Source organism: Panthera uncia, chromosome D2 (genome assembly GCF_023721935.1).
Source record: "Panthera uncia isolate 11264 chromosome D2, Puncia_PCG_1.0, whole genome shotgun sequence".
Lineage (NCBI taxonomy): Eukaryota > Metazoa > Chordata > Mammalia > Carnivora > Felidae > Panthera > Panthera uncia.
In genome coordinates this window covers 17,973,683-17,997,945 of record NC_064818.1, presented here as the reverse complement: position 1 = coordinate 17,997,945, position 24,263 = coordinate 17,973,683, and the positions used below count along the sequence as shown (strand labels likewise).

Sequence of the window (24,263 nt, the reverse complement as noted above, 5' to 3'; positions counted from 1 at the left end):
GACGTTAAAAGCACGGCGCCGAGCCGCGGGGCGTGGTCGAGGTGGCGGGGGAGAGCGCGCGGTCAGACGTCAAAGGGGAGCGCCGAGGCGCGGGGCGTGGTGGGGGCGGTTTGGAAGGGGGCGCGTCGTAATGACGTCAGAGGGTAGTGTCCCGCCGCGAGGCGTGATCGCAGCGGTGACTAGTGTGGAGGGTTCTAGGCAGCTGGCGGGTGTCTCTAGCCTCCGGAGAAGTGAAACTGGAAAGCCAGGTGCCCTTCTCGACTCCGGTGGGTGGGGCTGGCCCGCTAGCACCCTGAAGGCAAAGCCTCTCTGCACGCTGGTCTTTTCTGAGCCTCTTGGGGAACTGGAAAGTGTCCGTCGCTGAGAAGGGAGAAAAACCGAAAAGCTGTCACTGGTTTCACTCTTAGCGTTGTATTTGTTGGTCTCTAGGTTTGTCATTCCCCATTCAGCCCCGCACTGTCTCATCCACGCTAGTAACACCCCAAGTCCACCTCTATCCCGGATCTTGGTCAAAAACTGAGGGCTCCTAACACTTTGCCCTGCATGTCCTGCAGACTCCTCACAGTACACCTGCTAAATTCTTGTTTTCCTTTTGGACCCCTCTCCTACCACCTCTGCCCTACTTGGTAAAATTGGCCGATCACCCAAGTCAAAAATAAGGGCGCTACCCTAGAGTCATTCTTCACACTTCCCGCCACTGCAACAGGCTGGTACACTGTGGCTCCTGAGTACAGTCCATGGATGTCAGCCTCCCGCAGTGTATGGTGGGGAGGGCGAGTGAAACAGTAGATACTCAGGACTATGCCTTGGGGGCAGCGGAGTGCTTCTTTATCACTACCGAGGATGCGACATTTTCCTAGTGGCTGCCATTTCCTAATTAAAAAAAAAAAAATCATTTCCTTACTTTGGGCCTCATTTTAAATAGTATAGTCTCTCATACGGGGAAATCAAGAAGGAGGGGATAGCGTAGTGCGGTGGCTCTCACACTCAAGGGTGCTTCATCACCTGGAGGGCTTGTGAAGCCGCATTGCTGCCTACCCACAGCGTCTGAGTCCTAGGTCTGGGCTAAGGCTTGCGTGTTTACATTTCTAACAAGTTTCCAGGTGTTGGTGATGCTGCCATCTGGGGACGTTTTGATAACGACTGGTGTAGTAATTGAGTGCATAGACTCGAATCAAATGGGACTTGCTTCAAATCACCTCTGCTATTTGCTATCTGTGTCACCTTTTTGAGCCTTTATTAGATTACGAATAGTACTCACTTGTGAGAATTACATAATATAGATATGACTATATTTGTGGATGTCAAAAAACACAAACATAGTGAGGGCAAACAAGCTGAAAACCAGCATTTCCAATAAATAATACTCTTTAAAGAAAATCAGTAAGCAAGCTACCCCAATAGGAAAAGATGGAAATGTACGAAGGGCATGAGCTAGCATTAAGTCAAAGACTACAAATGACCAAAAACAATGAAAAGGTCTTCAACTTCACTAGTAATTATTAAGAGATGCAAATCAAACCATCCATCAGTATTATTTGCCAGTTGAATTAGCTGGAAGGTTTTATTTATTTATTTTTTAAAAATTTTTTAACGTTTATTTATTTTTCAGACAGAGAGAGAGCATGAACAGGGGAGGGGCAGAGAGAGAGAGAGAGGGAGACACAGAATCAGAGGCAGGCTCCAGGCTCTGAGCCATCAGCCCAGAGCCCGACGCGGGGCTCGAACTCACGGACCGTGAGATTGTGACCTGAGCTGAAGTTGGATGCTTAACCGACTGAGCCACCCAGGCGCCCCTAGCTGAAAGGTTTTAAAAAATGAAAATAGCTCATGTTGAAAGGCTGCGGGGGGAAGAGGCGCTGATGTATACACTTCTGGGGAGATTTTTATACGTTAGTACAGTCTTTTAAGCAGACAATCTATCAAAAAGCCTTATAACTTGTATGTGTTCCTTAAACTTGGCAATTAGAAATGTATCTGAAGTTTTAGAAGTTTATCTGAAATCACATCATAACAAAGATAGTATTGTTTATAATAGCAAGGAATATAGAAGGATACCCAATGATAGATTTATAGTATATTCACATTATAGAATTCTATATGGTTAAAAAGACTACATGTAGATACGTGTAATGAATACTTAAAGGATATAGGAAAATATCAAACTTTAAAAAGCAGATTGGTCAAAAAATAGTATGTCCAATACGAGCCCATTTTTTTTAACTGAAATAAAGTACCTCCTAAGTATAGACATGTAAGTGCAAGTGTGAGATGCTCAACCTCAACCCGTGCCTCCCTTCTGTACACCCTTCCTAAAGTACTACCCTTCCAGTTAAGACCAAACTTTGATTTATGTGGTAGTAATCACTGCAATGAACAAGAGGATAGTAGCCAGAACTACATCCCGTGACTGTGGCGGAATTGTTAGACTTCCATGATCACCAACATAACGGTGATAATATTAAAATGGAAAGGCAGGGAAACAATGGAGAACTCATCATGGAAATCATCCATGCCCCAGCCAGTGTCCAAGGTATCCACTTAATTGCCCTCTAATGCCAGTGGAACTTCTTGAGAGAATGCTAAATTTCGTTGCAGCTTTCCAAGTCCTTCCAGCGGGGAAGCACGCATATTGTTTCCATTAGTTCTGCAGTCAGCAAGCTGTCAAGGGCCAGAGAGCACCTGCTTGCAGGCCGTACGGTCTGTTGCAACTGCTCACAAGTTGGCTGTGGTCCAATAAAACTCTGTTTATGGACACTGAAGTTTGAACTTCAGAGAACTTTGATGTGTTATGAGATGTTTTTCTTTTGATTTTTTAAAAACCATTTAAAACTGTAAAAACCATCCTTAGCTTGCAGGCCGTACGAATCAGGCAGCAGGCTGCACTTTGGTGACCCACAGGTTAGTTTCAGGAGGGAGGCACTCGTCCTTTATTAGCATAGGACCTAACAAAATAGAGGATGATCAATGTTTCTCGAATGAGTTGAATGAATAGATTACCATGATACCATGATGTATAAATCACAGAGAACACCCCCAAAGGAACATTTACAAGGTAGTTGTCCTATACTCCTTTCATTAATATACTTAATGTTTTATAACATTTACATTTGTTTTATTTTCTAGCCACTTTGGCATTTTTATGGAATAAAATGGATTTCCCAAAACAGAGCCCTAATTTATAAAACTGTATTTGCAAGGGTTTAGCCTATAATGGTTTATTTAGCTTGTGATTATTCCCTGAGAAGCAGTCAGGTCCGCGGTCAGAGAAGGCCTTGCACATAGAGATGAGCCTGGGAGGGCGGACAACAAAATGTTAAGCTCATTAACGTGATATTTTATCTTCACATGTAAAATTTCAGGTGATTAAAATGTCCTTTTTTGCTTATTTTCTAAATTGCCCCTATGAATATACACATCCTTCAATGGCTCTCCATACATGTAGGATGAAAACTAAGATTTTCAGCATGATATTGAAGGTCCCCCCCCCCCGCCCCCGCCATGATCCGGCTCCTATTTCTCTAATTTTTTCTTGTATATGGCATCAACGCTGAATTAATTACAACTTGCCTATTCTTATTTCCTCTTCTGTGAAAAGGGGATGATAGGTATTTATTTAAATTACAGGACCGTCGAAGTATCAAACGTGGTAACTCGTGCAAACACTCAGGAGACAAAGCGGTAGGAACCACCACGGTATGGGCAGCGACACCTCTGTGATATTTAGCTAGCTTCTTGTAATTAATTTTTATCTGCCTCATCTCTCCTTCTGAACAGAAGCCCCTTGAGGGCAGGTGCTAATCTGTCCACTCCATAGCACAGTTCCTTGTCCGTGGTAGGGGCAGGGGATACTTATTTCTTGCACGGAAGCAACTAATTACAATGTTTCTGTGGGACTACTGACAATACTGATTCCCCCTTTAGCCCTCCATCTTGTTCATGTTTGCTCAATGACCTCCCTTGTGTTCCAGGCCCCTTGAAGATTGACATACATACCTTAGAAATGACCGCCAAGGCTGGGAGGGATGGAGGCTTGCTTTGGGCTCCCATAAATCTTGTAGAGATACCATAGTCTTTCCCCTGCGCGATGCCCGGATGGTGCCACAAGATCTAATTACAGGTTCGAGGTCAGGTGCATGCAAGCCCTTTGATCTCACTATAGTGCCCTATAAAATCTCTAGACTAAGGTCTCAACTTTGCGGAGAATATTTGTGCAGCTGCCTGGATGGTCGTCCACCCGAACTCCCATCAGTAAGTTACCTTGAATAAAACTGTGTGTAAGCTGAATGGAGTCACCTGCTTCGTTTTCCAGTCTTTCAATGCTGTCTCAGTTTGGGGGATACTTTACTATCCCTCCCTCAACTTCTAACAGTTTATAAATAGAAAATAAAAAAGACAGTAACAATCTTAGGTAAAGAGGAAATGAAGGGAACTTGTAATTACTACTCACTTTATTTGTAATGTCAGTTTTTTCCCTTATTTCTGAATCTCCAAAGCCAAATTCTAGTGAGAAACTGAATGTGATAAAGTTCTGTAAGAAGTGACAGACACAGATAAAGTTCACTATAAATTTTAATCCAGGATATAAAATGTTCCCTAAAGACACAATTGAACATTTTTGTATTAGAGAATAAAATGTAATGATCAAATTCAATTTTGTCAATACTTCTATGGCACAAAGAGATCCACCCTTGTCGTTGTGTTTTGCCTGCTTTCTGAGAACCACACCCTAACAGCAAATTGTATAAAGAATGCAAGTAAAGGTTGTGAAAATGATTGTCACAGATGTACTGCTTCCTAATTCAAAGAACATAGAGTTCGTTCATTCACTGAGTTCACTTTATTCAATAATAAACTCCTTTATGTAGAATGAAATCTAATACTCTGTGCTTGTCATAAAGTAGTGATTTCTCCTTCCAGTATAATCAGTGAACTAATAAATATGTAGAACAAGGGAAAACCTCTATTTTCATTACATCAACATAGTTATTTCTTAGATTCTGGCATCGTCAATGTAAAAAAAAAAAAACCACTTTTTCTTGAGGCAACAGCAAATTAACAGCACTGGCTTGAAATATGGCAAATCTAACGGCTCTCAGCATTGCTTTATGAGTTCCGAGGCATTTGAGTGCATAAAACTATAACCATAAATAAAAATGACTATTGTCCTCTTTTTAGAAGAGTGACAAGTTCTTAACGTTTCATGACATTGTACAGAATAGAAAGAACTAAGCTTTTTTCAAATGTTTTAGGGTTGAAAATTATTTAGGTTTTTGCCTCATTGAGTGAAATTTCAAATGTATTTAACTGATGAAAGTAACATTTGGTTAGGAATTATACATTTTTTAAAGATAATTGTCAAAAGACATGCCTTTGGGTGACTTCAAGGTAGAATTCATTTTTACCTCTTAATAATACCTGGCAGTTCATGCCTCACTTCCCACAGTAACAAATGCGTGAATAATGAAAATAGAAGTTTTCTTATTCAAAGGATAGGCTTCTTAACCCTTTTTAAAACTCGTCAGGCTTTCGCGTGCTAAGGATTTTGAAAGCCACACACATTCAAACAGTCTCATCCCAGAGGAACACATATTCCTAAACTCTCATACCTCTGAAAATACAGGAAGTATGGAATGTAAATGTTCCCATCTTGTCATGTGATGTTTACGATTTCTGTAGGTCTGTATGTGAGGTTCACTTCATGAGATTATCAGAATTAAAAAAAGGTAAGATTTTCATCTTCTAGTAAAATTAGACACAAAGGAGGTAGAATACTACCGAGAGGATTACACAGTGATTGGAAAACTCACCTAAAATGATTAAGCCTTTTATTTAAAATCCCCTTTTAAAAATTGTCATGTGACAATAGTTTCAATCTGTAATGGCAGGTAAGAAAAAACAAATGAGGTGCCACGTTATATTAACTAAAGTATTCCAAGATAAAAGAAAGTAAAACACCTGAAAATAATCTCAGTGCTAGAGACATTTAGAAAGTTACCGTGATTAAAACTCTGAATAAAAAGGTCTTGAGAACAGGTGCATCTCAAAACAATATTTTACCCACCCTGGGAACAAATCGGCATACTTAAGATAACTTGCAGTGTGACTCCCAGATTTCACATCCTCTCTCTAAGTTCGTTTATTCCTGTGACCATGTTTCGCTCTAAAGTCTCTCGCGTTCACTTCATCGGGAACCACTTCTTTATGCGGACTCAACTTTGCTTGTTCATTAATCTTCTGTATATCCCGTTGGGTTTTGAAAGAAGTTCTTCATGTCTCCCACGTTCTGTGATCTTTCCTTGGTCAAGAACAGCCACCGTATTAGCATTCTTAATGGTGGACAGACGGTGGGCAATAATCAACACCGTCCTACCTTCCATGAGTCGGTCTAGAGCTTCTTGAACGAGGTACTCATTTTCAGCATCCAGGGCACTTAAACAGGAAACCCACATGAGAAAGCAAAGCTGTCAGTGCCACCCATACTGCGTATTTACGTGTTTCCTGTTGCACACACAGCTGTCCTGAACCGGCAGTGAATTTTCACTGCGATCAAAATGACAACCTCTTGGGTCTACTATCTACTTCTTATAGTGTAAAGATACTACAAAGGAAGCTCGGAACCCTTGATTTCCACACAACTTGCGGGACCGCTGCTGAGTAGAGTGACTCGGGGCTCGTCACAAGCGTGTCTAGGTTGAGACTAGAACACTCAACTTACGACTCAGCCTGTCCACTGGCCTCCTTAAGTCACACTCGGTCACTTTAAAGTGGAAGGGGGGAAAACGGCATTTTTCAGCTGTATCACTTTGAAGTAAGGAGTAATATTTGGTAAAGGAAGAATGTAGCTTATACAATCATACATACGATTAAGATATCCTCACCTGGTTGCTTCGTCTAGGAGAAGGATTTTGGGATTCTGAAGAAAGAAAAATGTTAAAAAGAAAAGGAACACAATTTTATTAGGAAAACACAAACTCTCAGGAATAAAAAAAAAAAAAAAGTACTGATACACGACACAACGGGGATGAACCTTGAAAACATTCTGCCAAGTGAAAGAAGCCAAACCCAAAATTCTACAAACTGTAGGACTCCATTGATCTCAAATGTCCAGCAAGGCAATAGAAATTACAGTGGTGATGGCCTGAGACTAGAGGTGGGGAGAAGAAAATCTACAAGTGTGTATAAGGGAATCTGGGGTGATAGAAATGTTCTAAAATTGGACCATGTGACAGTTGAACAATTGTAAATTTCCTAAAGGTCGCTGAAAAGTACATTTAAAACTGGTGAATTTTATGGTATGCTTCAATATAGCTGTTTTTTAAAACCTTACCTAAGAGGACGCCGGGGTGGCTCAGTCGGTTAAGTGTCTGACTTGATTTTGGCTCAGGTCATGACCTCACGACTCGTGGGATCGAGCCCCACATCAGGTTCTGAGCTCACAGCTGGAGCCCGCTTGTGATTCTCTCTCTCTGTCTCCACCCCTCCCTCACTCACACACACTCTCTCTCTCAAAATAAGTAACCATTTAAAAAAAAGTTTTAGGGGCACCTGGGTGGCTCAGTTGGTTAGATGTCGGACTCTTGATTTTGGCTCAGGTCATCTCATGGTTTGTGAGTTCAAGCCCTGCATCGAGCTCAGTGCTGTCAGCACAGAGCCCTCTTACAAATCTCTCTCTTTCCCTCAGTCTTTGCCCCTCCCTCATCCATGCACTCTCACTCTCTCTCAAAAAATAAATGATAAATAAACTTAAACAAAATTTTTTTTCATAAAAAAAGTTTTAAAAGTAAAACCTCACCTATAACCCTGAGGAAAACAGTTATACAACAAAGGGGAAGGCTATCATTTGCTAAGAAATACAATGTCTGGGGCCTTAAGCTAAAATGGCTTTCCCTCTCTTCTTAGGAGTCCTGTATAAGTATTTCCAGTCTGTACTACTATTAAGTTGAACAGGTGACTATAGACGATACAAGGAATCATACTTGTATTGTTTGATATTTTGAATTAATCACTGTTTCACTCATGAGACTGTATACTTCAGGATGGAAGGTTCATGTGCCAAACTTCTCTCCCTCCAACAACTCTAGCTTAGTCCTGGGCTCCTCATATCCAAGAAATACTTGTTAAATTGGGACGAGACGTAGCCGGTGGAACACTCCCCACCCATCTTTCACCAGAACTCTCAACCACGTACCTCGCCTCCCCCTCCAAAAAAAAACAAAAGGAAGAAGAGTAGTAAATTACAAATGATAAGCTCTCTAATTAAAAATGATAACAAGAACAACAAAAAATCCCGGCCAAGTGGCTTGAAGCTTACCTTAAGCAGAGCACGGGCAATTGCAATCCGCTGTTTCTGTCCACCTGACAATGACAATGTTTTTTTTTTTTTAAAAAACTTGAAAGCCTTAACAGAAATTCTTGGTAATAGGATTTTCTGATCAGCTACGCGGCAGTTTGAAGACAGCTTCTTCCAGTTAGTCACAGCTGAGGTGGGTCGGGGGACAGAGACCTCTGTTTAAAATATACTGTCGCCTCACCAACCTCAAAATTAGTAACAAACATTATTATCATAGCTAACATTTACTGAGGAGTTCCGATGTGCCGGGCACTGTCTGAATGTGTTACGATGTTATCTCGTTCAATCTTGAAAAAACCCTATGAAGTAGATTCTGTAATCATTCCCTTTTCACGGATGAAAAACCAAGGCAGAAAATAATCAGTCTGAGGTCTATAGTTGGTAGGTGGCAGAGCGGAGGTGTGAACCAACAGCGAAGGCCTATGCTCTTAACTGCTACACGCACCGCTTCCCTTGCAGAACATCCCGTGTGGCAAGGAAACCAGAAACTCAAGACATCAAGGGGTCTCTGAACAGTATGTGAAGGGGATGGGAGCCGATACGGGCGCAGAGGGCATCCGTGGTGCTGGGGCCTGTCATTCTGCTGTTCTACCTCAGGGCGCTACTCCCAACACCTTCCGTCTTCATGCTGTCCTCTTGTCTTTCCTTTCCTGGGGGACAACAGGCACAGGGAACAGTCTGTGTGCGTGCACAGAACAGGAGAAAACCAAGAGAATAAACCACCGGGGCGCCCGGGTGGCTCAGTCGGTTAAGTGTCCGACTTCAGCTCAGGTCATGATTTCACAGTTTGTGAGTTCGAGCCCCGCATCAGGCTCTGTGCTGATGGCTCAGAGCCTGGAGCCTGTTTCGGATTCTGTGTCTCCCTCTCTCTCTCTCTGCTCCTCCCCCACTTGCACTTTGTCTCTCTCTCTCTCTCTCTCTCTCTCTCTCTGTCTCTCTCTCTCCATCCAAATTAGATAAACATTAAAAAATCTTTTTTAAAAATATTTACTCTCTGGCCCTTTAATGAAACTCCTGGTCTAACGGGCAAAGTACAGAGTGGGGAATAAAGAATTCTTCAATTTCAGTTCTGTTCCTGATTCACAGCCTCTGCCTCCCTGGACAGATCATCTTGCTACCCTGTGTTTGTCTTCTTTTCTGCAAAATTCAAGGATTTCAAGTGGCAAAACACATTTTTTCTCAGGTGAGAAAAAAGCTGCTGTGGCTATTACTCAGTGGGACACTGCGTGGGAATCTGGGAACACCTTTGGGGTGGAAAGTGAAGGACACTGGGGAGCAGTCCACATACAGAAGAAATTTTAGAAAATGGAAAGGCAAATTGCATAAACTCTAAGGACAAGAGCCTAATTAGAAATTAATACTGCCATACGAAATGCTGGAGAGTTCTTTGGAACAGCAAGTTTTCGCTACAAAGCAGTAACAAAAAGGTACCTGAGAGGAGAACGCCCTTTTCTCCGACCACAGTGTTGAATCCTTGGGGGAAATTCCGGATGAAAGCACCTGCATTGGCTACATCAGCCACTTTTTCTATCTGCTCGGCAGTCACCGAGGAGGGGTTGTCCGCACCGTAAGCAATGTTCTCGGCAATTGAGCAAGAAAACAAAACTGGTTCCTGCAAATTGGAAATACAACATATTTATTGCAAATTTCAACACAGACTTCAAACATATCTAGTAAATATAGTGAAGCTTAATACAGTACTTATATCTAAGAAACTATTAAGTTGCTCCCCAAGAACACACAGTCGGCCGCTGAGTAACATGAGGGTTAGACGGGTGCTTATCCCCGTGCAGTCAAAAATCCGAGTATAACTTTCGACTCCCCAAAGACTTAGCCACTAATAGTCTACTGCTGACTGGAAGCCTTACTGATAACATAAAGCAGGTGATTACTATGTATCTTGTACGTTCTATGTATTCCATACCGTATTCTTCCAATAAAGCAAGCTAAAGAAAATGTTATTAGGAAATCATAAGGAAGAGAAAGCACATTCACAGTCCTGCACTATAAAAATCCACATATGAGTGGTCCCATGCAGTTCAAACTCATGTTGTTCAAGGGCCAGCTGTATACTGTTTTCTCAATTCTACTCCCTCGTTCTCCATAAATTCGCCCAGCCGACTTCTAAAAAATTCATGTTGTTCCACGAACAGGACTGATTTCATCATTATACTGCAGGAAATGAGATTCCACAGCAGGTGCCTGGCACACGGTAGATACTTCATAAATGCAAGCTCCTCCCCTTAGGAATTGTCAGGTATGGAAGATGCCGAGTCCACCTGAATTTTCCAGCTGGGGCTTCCCACTGAGAATCAAGGGGGGAATCCATCTCTCTTCATTACTTTTAGAAATATACACAAACCAGGGTGGGGACATGGCATTTTCACAGAACCCTGTGGAACAGTCCTGAGAAGCAAATAAACCTCCAGCTTCTTTTCTTCATCCCTAAACAATATGCACTGCTGGTATACTTATACAACCAAGCAACCCCCCGCCCCTGCTCCTCGCCTAGGGGAGTGGGGGCAGGGGTAAGGTCTGAGGGGAGGCTCAGATATGCCTGCTGTGCACATAGCCTGGTAATAAAAATATAAACAACTGCGTCAAAAATTCCCCGCGCCAAAGGGTCTCGGGAAAACAGCCCCATCAAAGCCGCCGTATTACACTAACAATTTTGCCTCGAAATCCGCGACCTCTTTGCAAGGAGACGCCGGCTCTCGCCCGAACCTTGGCTTGCTTACTATCCCTGAAGCCCATTGTGGGAAACCGTAGACTGTGCTGGTGACAAAGACGGGAACTGTGGAGGAGTCAGTAAAACGTAGAAAAGTTCTATTGTTTTCTCCTCACCCTCTAGACTATCTGCTCTACAAAGTAACATTAGTCCCCAGCTTTTGATAAAAATCGGTTTCGATTGGATCGAGTATTTAAGGTCTGCAGGATACAGCTCTGTTTCCAAATCTACAAAACCCGTGGGTGAGCTCAGTTCGGTACATCTGGAAAACTTCCTTCTCCTTTGGGAGGGTCAGTCTAAGGCAAAAATAAATAATAAAAGCAAAGTGAAAGGACAAGTACAATAAAAATAGAAACCTCTCTTCCTACCTGACTCACTGTCCCAATCTTGGATCTCAGCCAGACTGGATTTAGCTGACGGATATCATGGCCATCGAGACTGATAGTTCCTTGTAGAGAGGAGAGGAAAGTCACGGAGTGTCACGGGGCCAATGACTCATGACAACAGAGAAAGGATCTGGTGGAAAAATTCCACACTCGGTTCTTTTAAAGATTACAAGTACATTCAAAATCTCCAAACGGAATCTAAAATCAACATGTTTCATGGAACTTCCGTGTCTCCCGTCTCCCTGCGGCGGGTAGCTGACCGGCCCGTCTCCTCGCTCAACCACGCAGCTCACTTTGCTGCAATAGCTTCCTTTCTGGAGTGACTCAGGGCCCCGCAAGAAGATGCACCTGTGCGAAACTGACTCAGGAGAGAGTTACATGGAAGGGGGCAAGCAGCGAGGTGCCCGCTGGCTGTCACAGACGCTGGCGGTGGTGGCACGGCTCTGAAGCTGGCACCTGTGACGGTGGCTGCCTCATCCTGGAGCTTGCGGGCCACGTCAGCGTCAGCAACCACCTCGAAGGCCTGGTTCTGCAGTGAAGTTACGAGACGTGTCCTGGGAGTTTAACCCCGACAGTGATTTTTTTTTTTTTTGGCTCTTTTATTCTTCCTTAAAATATCTCTTCCTGCATAAACGCAGTTGGAGGAGAATCATTATCCGCCACCGAGAATCTGATACCAGAGCAGAACATCTAAATAATCAGATGTAACCCTGCGACCCTCGCTAACAGAATTAATTCTACGACGCTCAGTAATGCTTGGTGGTGACGGTGATGGTGACTCAGAAATGCCATTCCTTCTCAGTGGTGTGGGATTCTACAAGCCAGCTGTAAACGTTCGCCAACTGGCAAACATCTGAGGTCTTTGGCTTAAAAAGTACAAGTGTATATATATTTATATATAGTCTACCCAAGGCTGGGATTTATGATAAGGCAGTTTATGATAAAGAAACCACAGGCTTAATATTCTGACTTGCTTTGCATTCACTTCACTAGGATTTTTCTCATTTCAGAATTTTATAGCAAGTAGAGTGAATCAAAATGGGGATTTCAGAGGCAAACAGTGGAGCTAACACCCATTTTAATGCAGTTGGCTATTCTGTGGGTCAGGATCCGCAAGTCAAATACTTATCTGGCACACAGCCAGCTCTCTCGTTTTAACCAAATAGCACAGCTACAAAAGCCACGAGACGTATTCATTTTAAATTAATGATGTGTTTTTTTACTAACAAGCAGTTGTTTTCTTGTTGAGAAACATCCTTGTTGTCTCAATCCAGAATGAAAGCCATACATAAGGACTATCTACTTCAGGCTCTGATGTAAAGAAGGATATAGACTTTATAATTATGTGTGGTGATGGATGTTAACTAGACCTTCCATAAGATATACATACAGCAAATCAGGTTGTACACCCAGAACTAATATAATATTATATGTCAATTACATCTTAATTGACAAAGGACATAAGGAAGTAAAATAACATGTTCTCCGCTCTAAAAGATGCTATGATCCAGTTAAAAACAAAATAAAAACCAGAGCAAGAAAAATCCATTAAAAAAATTCCTACTACCTCAAAATGACTTCAAGAAAGCAGTCACAAACTAGAAGTGAACCACGGACTGCCAAATCACCCGTCTGCACGCTGGCCACGGGGCAGTTCATGGGCGGATGCAGCCCGAAGGCTTCCAGAGAAGCTTTACAAGCTGAGCGGCTGGCACAGAGAGGCACTTACTCCGCGGCTGCTGGGCAGTGATGCTCTGCCACACGTGGGGCACCTTCCCGTAGTTGCGGGGCAGCCCTGCCTGTCCTCTCCCAGGATGGGGACATCAGAAGGAGACACCGGCACGGGAGAGGAGGCAGAATTCAGGAAGTCACTCGGGACTTGAAGAGGCCAGACAGGAACTCTACAAACTGCCTGACGGGGCTTCTGTGTACTCTTAAGAGGGACCCCCTTGTATAGGGGCTTCCTTTCCTGGGAACAAACCCTCTGGCATCCAGAAGTCTCACACTACAAGTCGTTGCATAATTTGGTCCTCTCCCAGAACACAGGGGTAGGGGGGCTCTGGAGAGGCCTCCCACCCTACCAGGTGATGACCCACTCACCAGAAATGGGGTCATACAACCTCAGCAGGAGGGACAGCACCGTTGATTTGCCAGAACCACTTGGGCCAACCAGCGCCATGACCGACGCTGATGGGATACAAAGGCTGAAATCCTGGAATATAGGCACCTCCGGGCGAGTGGGGTAGGCGAAATGCACGTTCCGAAACTCCAGAGTGCCCTGGAAACTTTCCTGGTTTAAAACGACCCCTTCTGAAACAAGACAGAATACGAGTTACTTAACGCAAAGATCGAACGGACAGCGGAACTCCATTCTCCCACTCGTCTGACTCCAGGCGGTGCCGGGCCACGGCCACCACACTCCCCCGGACTGTGAGCCCTTCCCGGGCAAGCCAGGAAGAGGCCTCCGTCTAACGCTCGCCCGGAGCCTGCTCTGCACGCACTCTGTGCGAGGCACGATACCTCTGCGTTCGTCTGAGCCTCATGGCCTTGATGGGCAGCTGACTGTCCCAGTTTTACTGACGGGACACGGAGTCTCAGAGACAACCACCTGCCCAAGCCAACGGGCAGCGGGGCTACAGTCCACCCGTAGGGCAGTCTGGTTTCGAACCCGATTGCCTTCCCCCTCTGTGCCGCCACCTCGAGTTCCTTGGGTGCAGGGTTTATCTTCTCTTCTCTAAATGTCTTGAGAGAAGGATGACAGAGGGCTGAGCATTGTACACCAGCCGCAGAGCCAGAGGGATCCTAGGGCTGCTCTGTCCTCGTATTCCTCACCCTGCCGATGACTCGGGAGAAGCCACTCCATCTCCCTCAGCCAGGCTTACTTCCTCCAGCCTGTCACACTGGAGAATACTGGGGCTGAGCAGCAATCAGTGTCCTGGGAGTCAGCGAGTGACGGAGTGGCCACTGCTTCTAGGTCACGTAGCTCCCTGGAGCACTAGCTTCTAGGGAAGGAGTTGACGAAGGAGATGGCTCTAGCCAATTAACACCAGCATCCGCTAGCCCTACCCCCCTCCCCAAGCCAAGAAATTTGGAGGCTTTTAATGTGTGACCTGCCTTCCTTTCCCCCCCCCGCCCCACCCTCGCCCCAACACAAACATCAAAAGCCCTACAGAAGACAAATCTGGCGGACTGGCCAGGGCCCTTCCCATCTGTACCCCCGGGTGGTATTCGCTTCCTTCCTGCTGCTGGTGGTAACAAATCACCGGCAGGACTGACACACTGCATGGTCAGCCCCCACGCTTCCTTTGTCTTTCCCCTCCCACTACCTGCCCCTCTGATCACCCTTTCCGTAACGTGGCAAGGACAACATCCTTGTCATGCTCAGCCTTCACAGGTAGAGCTGGTCTAACTGTCCCAAGCCACATTTTTTTTTTAACTGTTTAGTTATTTATTTTGAGAGAGAGAAAGAGAGAGAGCGCAAGCGAGCAAGGGAGAAGCAGAGAATCCCAAGCAGGCTCTGAGCCGCCAGCACAGAGGGGAAGGGAGGGGGTTCAAACTCGTGAACTGCGAGATCATGACCTGAGCTGAAATCAAAAGTTGGATGCTCAGCCAACTGAGTCACCCAGACACCCCCAAAGCAACATTTGTCTAATCCCAGCAAAGAACAAACCCGTGGGATACCCACCGTCAAAAGGCAGCTCAGGCTTTCTCTCGAGGAGCTCCCAAAGGCGTCCCCCGGCACCCAGCCCTTTCATCAGCTCCGAGTAGAAAGAGCTCAGACCTAAGGACAAGAAGCAAACATACTCATCACCAATGCCAGGAAACAACCATCTGCTACAGCCCTCTGCAAACAGTAACGGTAACTTGCTTTTAATATAACATCTGTTCACTTTCAAACAGGATTTGAGGCAACTGCCTGGGAATCTGTACTCAAAATTCCCTCTATCTCATACCCTTGTTTGCCTTCAGCTTCTCCTCCTCCGATTTCACTGATTTCTAATACAGATTTCATGTTTGATTGGGAATTTACAAATGCATATAGCCACAGTAATCAACCACTGAATTAAAATCACAACGTTACAGAGAAAAGCTACCTAGTGAAAAAACAGAGCAATACAAATAGAATATAATGCTTACTTAAAAGGAATATAAAACATCCCAATATTCATTTTAAATTCATATCTGCAAAATCAAACCCCGTTTCAAGCACTCGACAAATACAACTTTTACTAGGCTAAAAACTGAAAAGGAATTTGGAAAAGTTAAATTTTCCAACAATCTCTTTTTAAAGTCACCTTTGTTTTTGTTTGTTTTAATGTTTATTCATTTTTGAGAGAGAGAGAGAGACAGAGCATGAATGGGGGAGGGTCAGAGAGAGAGGGAGACACAATCTGAAGCAGGCTCCAGGCTTTGAGCAGCCAGCACAGAGCCCGATGCGGGGCTCAAACTCACGGACCGTGAGATCATGACCTGACCCGAGGTTGGATGCTTAACCGACTGAGCCACCCAGGCGCCCCATGTTTGTTTGTTTTTTAAATAAGCTCCCCACGCAGTGTGGAACCCAACACGGGGCCTGAACTCAGACCCTGAGATCAATACCTGAGCTGAGATCAAGAACCGGATGCTTTACCGACTGAGACACCTAGGTACCCCAAAGTCCCCTTTGAACTGTGAATGAATTAATGACTTAAAGCAAACAAACTCCAAGTACACTAGGCCATGCCAACCACAAGAACATATACTTGTAACATGCAGTAAGGATGCCACAAAAATGCAATTCAACTATTCTTTCTAAGGTATTTTGGTGCATTTTTTGTGGAAATCTGTGCAAGATACAGTGGATTAAATTCTTCGTGTTGAATTAAAAATGCACCGGGTAGAAATAGATCCAGATAAATATAGTCCACTGATCTTTGACAAATGAGCAAAGGCAATTCAATAAAGAAAGGATGGTCTTCTCAACAAGTGGTGCTGGAAACACTGGACATCCACATGCAAAAAAAAAAAAAAAATGAATCTAGACACAGACCTCATGCCCTTCACAAAAATTACTCAAAATGGATCACAGACTTCAACGTAAAAAACAAAACTATAAAACTCTTAGAAGTTAACATAGGACAAATCCTAGGTGACTCTGGGCTTGGTGATGACTTTGTAGACACAACACCAAACACATGATCCATGAAAGAAAGAACTGACAAATTAGACTTCATTAAAATCAAAAACTTGTGCTCTCCAGAGAGAATGAGAAGACAAGCCACAGACTGGGAGAAAATATTTGTAAAAGACCTAGCTGACAAAGGTATCCACGATATACAAAGAACTCTTAATACTCAACAGTAAGAAAACCACCCGATCACAAAATGGGCAGAAGACCTGAACCCAAAGACCTCACTAAAGATCTACAGGTGACATCACATGTCATCGGGGGGAACGCAAATAAAACGAGATACTTCTGCACACCTAGCGGAAGGATGAAAATCCAAGATTCTGACAACACCTGAAGCTGGCGAGGACAAAGAGCATTGGGAACTCTCATTCACTGCTGGTGGGAATGCGAGATGGCACAGCCACCTTGGAAGGCAGTTCCTTACACCGAACATACTCTTGCCTACGACCCAGCAATCTCACTCCTTTGGGTTTACCCAGAGAGGGGGAAAACTCACGTTGGCACAAAAACCTGCCTGTGGATCTTTAGAGCATCTTTATTCATAATGCCAAAACCTGGAAGCAATCGAGATGTCGTTCAGTAGGCGGGTGGGTAAAGAAACCGTGGTACGTCGGACGATGCAATATTAGTCCGTGCTAAAACGAAACGAGCGATCAAGTCCTGAAAGGGCACAGAGGAACACTAAATGCCACCTATGAAATGAAAGATGCCTATCTGAACTAGATGATGCTCTGGAAGAGGTGAAAGTATGGAGACAGTAAAAAGGTCAGTGGTCACCAGGGGTTAAGGGAAGGGAGGAATAGGCAGAGCACAGAGGACTTTTAGGGCAGTGAAAGTATTCTGTATGATACTGTAATGATAGATGCGTGTTCCAACCCATGGGATATACAACACCAGTGAACGTAATGTAAATGATGGACTTTGGACTTTGGGTGATAATCACCTGTCAGTGTTGCTTTGTCAATGATAACAAATGTGCCGCTCTGGTGGGGGATGCTGATGGGGAGGCTGTGCTCGCGTAGAGGCAGGGAACATGTGGGAACTCCCTATACTCTCTGCTTAATCTTGTTGTGAACCTAAAATTCCTCTAACAAATCTTCTATTAATAAAAAAGAAAAAAAAAGAAAAAAGGAGGGAAGGAGTTGGAGGTAGTTCAACATAGTGAAAATAAAAACAAAGCAAAATGGCCCCGGATACACAACACGTGGTCCACCCATACAACGGAGTATTATTCAGCCGTGAAAAGGAAGGAAGGACCAAAGCACGCCACAATGTGAGCGAATTGTGAAAACGTGCTGAGTGAAACAAGCCAAACATACAAGGCCGCATATTATGTGATTCCTTTTATGCGAACTCCAGTAAAGACGGGAAGACACAAAGCAAACTGTGGTTGCCAGGGGCTGGGGGAGGGAGGGATATGGAAACCGACTGCTTAACGAGTATGGGATTTTCTTTTTGGGCTGGGGGTGGGGGGTGACGAAGATATTTCGGAACCAAGGGGAGGCGGTGGTTGCATAACCCTGTGAATGTACAAAATACCACCGGACTGTAGACCTTAAAACGGTTCACGTTACGTTAGGTGAATTTCACCTCAATAAAAATAAATAAGAAATGAGATATTGGGGTTCGCTAGGTAGATGTAAGGGCATTCTCTGGCACAAAACAAACAAGCATGCTTTTCTTCAAACAGCCCTTCTGATCCTCTCTCGAATATACATAGAATTTGTTGTATTTGTTTTTCAGTATGCTATTCTAAGCAGAAAACATCTAAACATTCTTTAACATTTAATTATTAAATACATTCTAATCAACAAAATAGAATTTCTTGCTTACAGATTCATCATGCGATTATTTTCAACAGTGAGCTTCACAAAAACATTTAAAATCTGTTTCAGCTTCTTGAATCAAGTTCCTATAGCCTTAAGTACCTATCTAGGTTGTAAATGTGGGGAAACCGTGTGGTCACAGATCCCCACCCATCTACCCGCACCTTTTCTCCTCCCTCTGGCCCCAGATGGCAGGTATTGTATCAGGCAGTGACCAGAGGTCATGGGACAGACTGTGGTTCAGAAAGCAAAGTTACCCTCAAACCTCGAGCACAGACAAAGCCTCAGCAGCAGCTTCCGTAACTGGGGGAGGGAATTAACTCCCAGTCAGTCACCCGGTACACCGTGTTTCCCACCTACTCCTGTATGAGACACAGCTGCGAACTTGTCAGGACAAAAACTAAGGCAGTGAAGACCCCAAAACAAAGCTTCTGTCGGGTCAAGAATTTTGGAGAAAAGCAGGTGCGAGGAGCGGAGGGACTAAGAAAGATCAAAGCAGCTTGTGGCAGAAAACAGAAGATTGGGGGAGGCTGGGGAGGACAGCAGACTGCAGTCAAGCGTGGGATGTGAAAGAAAGGCCGCAGAGAGGGTAAGTGGTAGAAGGTAAATCCACCGTCGGGCAGGACAGAAGACTGAAGGAACACGACCACCCAGGTGTGAGACCCTGTGGCCCAGCAGGCTCATCCCAGGGGTGGAGAGGAGAGCAACCCCACCTCACCGGGTCCTCTCGAACTGACCCTCTCACTTCCCAAGTCACTTAGCACCCTGACCGGTCTGAATCAGGTTTTTCTTCCAGAGCAGCCCGCAGAACTAACATGCTCTTTTCAGGGATCTCTCAAAATCTCAGTCCAGAAAATATCCTCACTTGCCAGCCAACGTCTAAGGAAAAGCCTCTAGCTTTAACCCTGAAAATAAAAGTCTTGGGTTGAGATGCCATGGTGGGATACCAGAGTTCCGCTGGCCAGACCTCAAGCTATTTATCTAACCTTTCTATCTCAGTTTTCAGGGAAGGAGGAAAACAAAAGGCAGGAAATCATTTGTCCCCTGTTGGCTGGGCATGCAGGCGAGGTACAGGAAAGAAAACTTTCATAGACTTCACACAGCTTGTCTCCAAGAACTTGCTTCCCTTTGGCCAGGATTCAACAACAGAAGCTGAACTTCGAGAGATTCTGGACCAAGGCAAGCGACTCTGCTTCACGCACTTTCTGATTTATACTTACGACTATTCATCAGTTTTGAATGTGGTTGACTTGGTACAAAAGGAATTTTATTTCACGGTGATTTGTCAGTCGGGTAACTACCAGAGCCACAGGAACCGTGGGTTTTGTGTGCACACCTGTTCAGTACTGTCCTTCCTTCCACCTCCTAGGTCCCGGAGCCCCCACCTGCTGATCCCACCTCCTAGGACCAGAGCCAGCAAGCTGTGTTAACATACAAGTTGGAAAATACGGCTCCAGTATGACCCTGAGCTCAATGAGCCACAAGAGGCCTATGAAAATCCTCACCTTCCCAGCCAAGGAACTGCTCACCTACATGGCAAGATCGCACCCATATCTTTACATCTTCTTTCAGAGGCAATTTGGACTAACATTCTAGGAAATGTTTTTTTCAGTTGAAGTTAACTGACGAGAGGTGGTGTAATGGCAAAGTTAAATTATTACTGCAGAGACAATAAGCTGAGTTTTAATTTGTAACTCCCAAGCCTATTTAAATTATATACCTCCAATGCTTAATCCAACCCAGAAAGCATACATTAGGAAGGAAGAGAGTTCACCCACGGTCATGTGGGCACTGCCCATCAGCAGCCCTCCTTTGTACAGGACAGAAAGCACAATCAGGTTCCCGGAGAGCCCCGTCTGTCAAATGAAGAAAATGAAGACACCTCAGGTAGGAGCCAGAAACCTAAATGCAAAAAGTGTAAATATGGCCTATAGTCTCTTTTTTGCATTTAACTATCACAACAAGGTTTTCCCAGAACACTAAGTTTTAATCTGAATTTCAAATAAAAAACTACTTTGGAAAGATCACAGTATTGAAGGAAATGATCTCATCAACGTGAAAACCTAGAAGCTAAGTCACCCATCAGATTCCTATTTTACTCAACGGACTCGGTTTGCAAAGGAAAACACGACATTAAGGCCTCCCTGCCTAACAACAAGACGAATGCACAGCAAGCATATGCATTTATGTATCTTAATGTGATGCCCTGAGCAAAGGCTAGACAAGAAGTTGGAGTCCTGTCTCTGATCTGCCTTGAGCTTTGTTAGGTACATGGTCTTTGGTAATGCTGCCTCATCTGGGCCTGTTTCCTCTGTGTCCCTAAATCATGACCATTACTGAATCACCTCTGAAGTTCTTTCCCATTTGAACATGGTATAGATTTCCCGCTCGTGGTGATTTTCTAGTTCAGTGTTGTATTTGAGTTCATTGCGATCAATGAGATCATTTTTGTCATACTTTTTTCTTGAAACACACTGAAGTTATTTCGGTTAATCCCCAGTGGGTCTCAAACTGCCTGCATCAGAAGCGACCTGGGGGCCTGTTAAAACAGATTGTGGCTGGGAGCAGCCCCAGAGCATTGGATTTGTAGGCCTGGGGTGCAGCTGAGGGTCTACACTTCTAGACAGTTCCCCGGTGAGGCGGACGTGGCTGGTCTGGGCCATGTTGGGGATCTGCCTGCCCCCACGCGTGTTGGTCTCATCGCCCACCGCCGCTTAGTCCCATGTAGTGGTTTCCTCTTCTTTCACAAAAATGAACTCTTAGAACTAATCTTGAAGTGGAACAGAATTATTTTCTATTTACGGCAAAGTCAAGGGAATACAAATCTGTTTCAGTCGTAACATCTGTCCTTTGCACTCTTTTCAAAATGATCTACTTACTGCTCCAAAGAAGCCAGCCCGAGCAAATGCCTCTTTCCTTGCCAACCGCATCACGTGGTCCACTTTGCTGGTGTATTTCTCTATTTCTGTTATTTCTTTCCCAAAAGCTCGAACAGTTCTTATATTTCCAATACTTTCCTCAGCTAGCTGGGAGAATAATAAATACATTTCAGGGGAGGAAAGTCACATTCCAAGATTTCTAGAGCTAAGTTAAAATGGGGCTCTCATTTTTAAGACATTAAAATAGATTACAAAGCAGAGTATATGAACAATTTTATTTTTGGAAACAAATATATTTTTGTTATATTTACACATTTACACGCCATATATATGTAGATAGAAAGGCAAATGGGGGCTAATAGATACTGAAGTATATATATATTTTTAAAGTTGACTTATTTTGAGAGAGACAGAGAGAGTACAAGCAGGGTAGGGGCAGAGAGAGAGAGAGAGGAGATACAGAAAGAATCCCAAGTAGGCTCTGTGTGGTCAGTGCAGAGACCAGCGTGGGGCTCGAACTCACAAAACTGTGAGATTGTGAGTTGAAATCAAGAGTTGGATGCTTAACCGACTGAGCCACCCAGGTGCCCTGTGAAATATATTTTTATACAGAGAAAAAGATAGATAAAAAGGATAGACTCCAAAAATGTTAATACCATTCATTCTGAGAGGTAGAGTTATATGTGTTATTTTTTCTCTTGATATTTTCAAGTTCTCAATTATAAACACCCATGTTTTTTGTAACATGAAAATGTAACAGCTATGTTTAGTTTTTAAAAAATGCAATACTGGATAGCATTGCAAAGCTTCACTTATCAATTAACGAAGGACAGAATGTCACACAGACACTATTTTCAAAATATAATGAGCTTTTCGATCCTATAAGAAACAGTGATGGTAAAGAACTAGAGAGTTCACACAATGTTTAGTCAAGTGGGATCTACTTCAAGGTGTGGGTAGTAATCTAGTCTAGAAGGCAGGGTATTTTAGGTTTCTAGGATTCTAGCCTATTCTAGAAGGATAGAATCTATAGGATTCTAGCCTATAGAAACCTAGTCTGGGTTTCTAGCCTTCTTGAGGGCTCCCTTAAGGAAAAGTTCAGTACTTTTTTGAAAAGCAGAAGCACATCTCCTCCAAGCGGAGACCACGTAAGGGAAGGGCTTTTACCTGAGTGGTCTGTGCCAGGGAATCCTGCATAACTTTGGTTAGCTTCTGTAGGTAACGTCCATAAATCACAGCAAGGATGGATATTGGAGGCACCACACTCAAAACAAAAGTGGCCAGTTGAGGTGAGACATAAAACTGTCAAAAACAAAAGCCAAAAGGTGTTAGGTGTTTGTTACATAGAGCAGCAAGACACTTTCATTACCTACTACAGGTGTGTGTGTGTGTGTGTGTGTGTGTGTGTGTGTGTGTGTGTTATTCAGACACCTTCAAGCTTCATAAAATCCCCTGAGCACTGAGCACACCACACAGGGGTAATACGGACAAAGCTGCTGAAGAAAGGATGGAAATATTTTACCGTCCAGTGCTGGACCACAGCCAGTACAGTGCTGTGTGCACATTAGACCATGCTGTCCAACGAGAGAGGGGGGGGAAGGCAGGACAGGAGTGAAGGAAGGAGGCCCAGGCTGCTCTACGCTGGCCAGACCACACCAGGAATTCTGTATTCAAGTCTGGATCCCCTCTAAGGCACTGAATGACCAGAGCAACGTCGCACTGAAATGGCCAAGACGGCAAAGACACCACAAAACCCCGTATCAATCGACGATCAGGTGAAAGTAGGACTAACAAGTGGAAGAAGAGCTGGAGCTGTTTCCAGGGCTCAGAGGACTGAAGTCTCGGCAGGAGGGATGTGGACTCAACCTAAGAAGTTTCTAGCAACTGGAGCTGCTCAAGGAGGAAATAATCAACTTCTTTTTTTTTTTTTTTAATTTTTTTTTCAACGTTTTTTATTTATTTTTGGGACAGAGAGCGACAGAGCATGAACGGGGGAGGGGCAGAGAGAGAGGGAGACACAGAATCGGAAACAGGCTCCAGGCTCCGAGCCATCAGCCCAGAGCCTGACGCGGGGCTCGAACTCACGGACCGCGAGATCGTGACCTGGCTGAAGTCGGACGCTTAACCGACTGCGCCACCCAGGCGCCCCGGAAATAATCAACTTCTATAGACATAACATAATGGGGTTCCTGCCAACCCTGCAGTTCGGTGATTGGATTTTCAATGGTACCAGCGTCTCTTCAACAAATGGTTAAAATCCGCCAAATCTCATCTGCACGGGAAATAGTATAGTCGGCATGAGGCTTTCTTAAAACGCTGAGGAAAAGTCGCAGACCGAAACGTACAGTGATAAATGGATCAGCCAATCGTTTATTCAACAGCCCGTTACTGAACGCCTACAGACAGCTCACACTATTCCAGGCCCCTGGGAGACAGCTGATCCATGTGGAGTTTTATCAGAGTGACAGCTAGATAGCAGATGGGTAAAAGAGAGAGACACACAGAGGATAACTGCAGGTGTAATAGGGTCTTACAAGGGCAAGTGCCCAAAGGCCCTGAGGCAGGAAGGTGGTTGGCACCTTTGACCACTTATGGTCCGATCCACCCTGAGCACACAGGCCGTGCAGTCCAGCAGGTCACCTGCAGGCCATGTGCAGGGGCAGGGATGCAATCAAGGCAGGCCTCACAGTTCCGGGGCCTGAATCCGACAGAGCTCAAGCAAACCAACTGCATGGGGCGTCCTCTGCGGTGGGGCCGGAATAGCCATCAGAATGTCTCGGCACCACCCACCTCTCTCTGCTCTGGTTCCGTGCTTGGTAGTAAGTCTTTGAAGCCTAACGCAGGGTCCTGTCACCAAAAAAGGAGCATTTGGAAGAGCAGGAACACACATTTTTTTTTTTTTAACGTTTATTCATTTTTGA

General features: G+C 44.4%; 1 protein-coding gene across 3 annotated transcripts in view; it reads right to left on the bottom strand.

Moving 5' to 3' along the window:
• Positions 1-4,313: 4,313 nt before the first annotated feature.
• Positions 4,314-24,263, bottom strand: part of ABCB10 (ATP binding cassette subfamily B member 10) — a 34,248-nt gene continuing 14,298 nt past the window's right edge. The window contains exons 4-14 of one of the 3 annotated variants that reach the window (XM_049645064.1): positions 22,510-22,644; positions 21,343-21,489; positions 20,184-20,319; positions 15,153-15,248; positions 13,568-13,777; positions 11,450-11,529; positions 9,785-9,965; positions 8,315-8,358; positions 6,882-6,916; positions 6,374-6,432; positions 4,315-6,298 (exon numbers count right to left, since the gene is read on the bottom strand). In XM_049645064.1, the coding sequence (XP_049501021.1) occupies positions 6,213-6,298; positions 6,374-6,432; positions 6,882-6,916; positions 8,315-8,358; positions 9,785-9,965; positions 11,450-11,529; positions 13,568-13,777; positions 15,153-15,248; positions 20,184-20,319; positions 21,343-21,489; positions 22,510-22,644 (1,209 nt within the window). In that variant the 3' untranslated portion in view covers positions 4,315-6,212. Of the gene's footprint in view, positions 6,433-6,881; positions 6,917-8,314; positions 8,359-9,784; positions 9,966-11,449; positions 11,530-13,567; positions 13,778-15,152; positions 15,249-20,183; positions 20,320-21,342; positions 21,490-22,509; positions 22,645-24,263 lie in introns of all 3 variants that reach the window. The other 2 variants (XM_049645063.1, XM_049645062.1) reach the window with 2 other exon arrangements.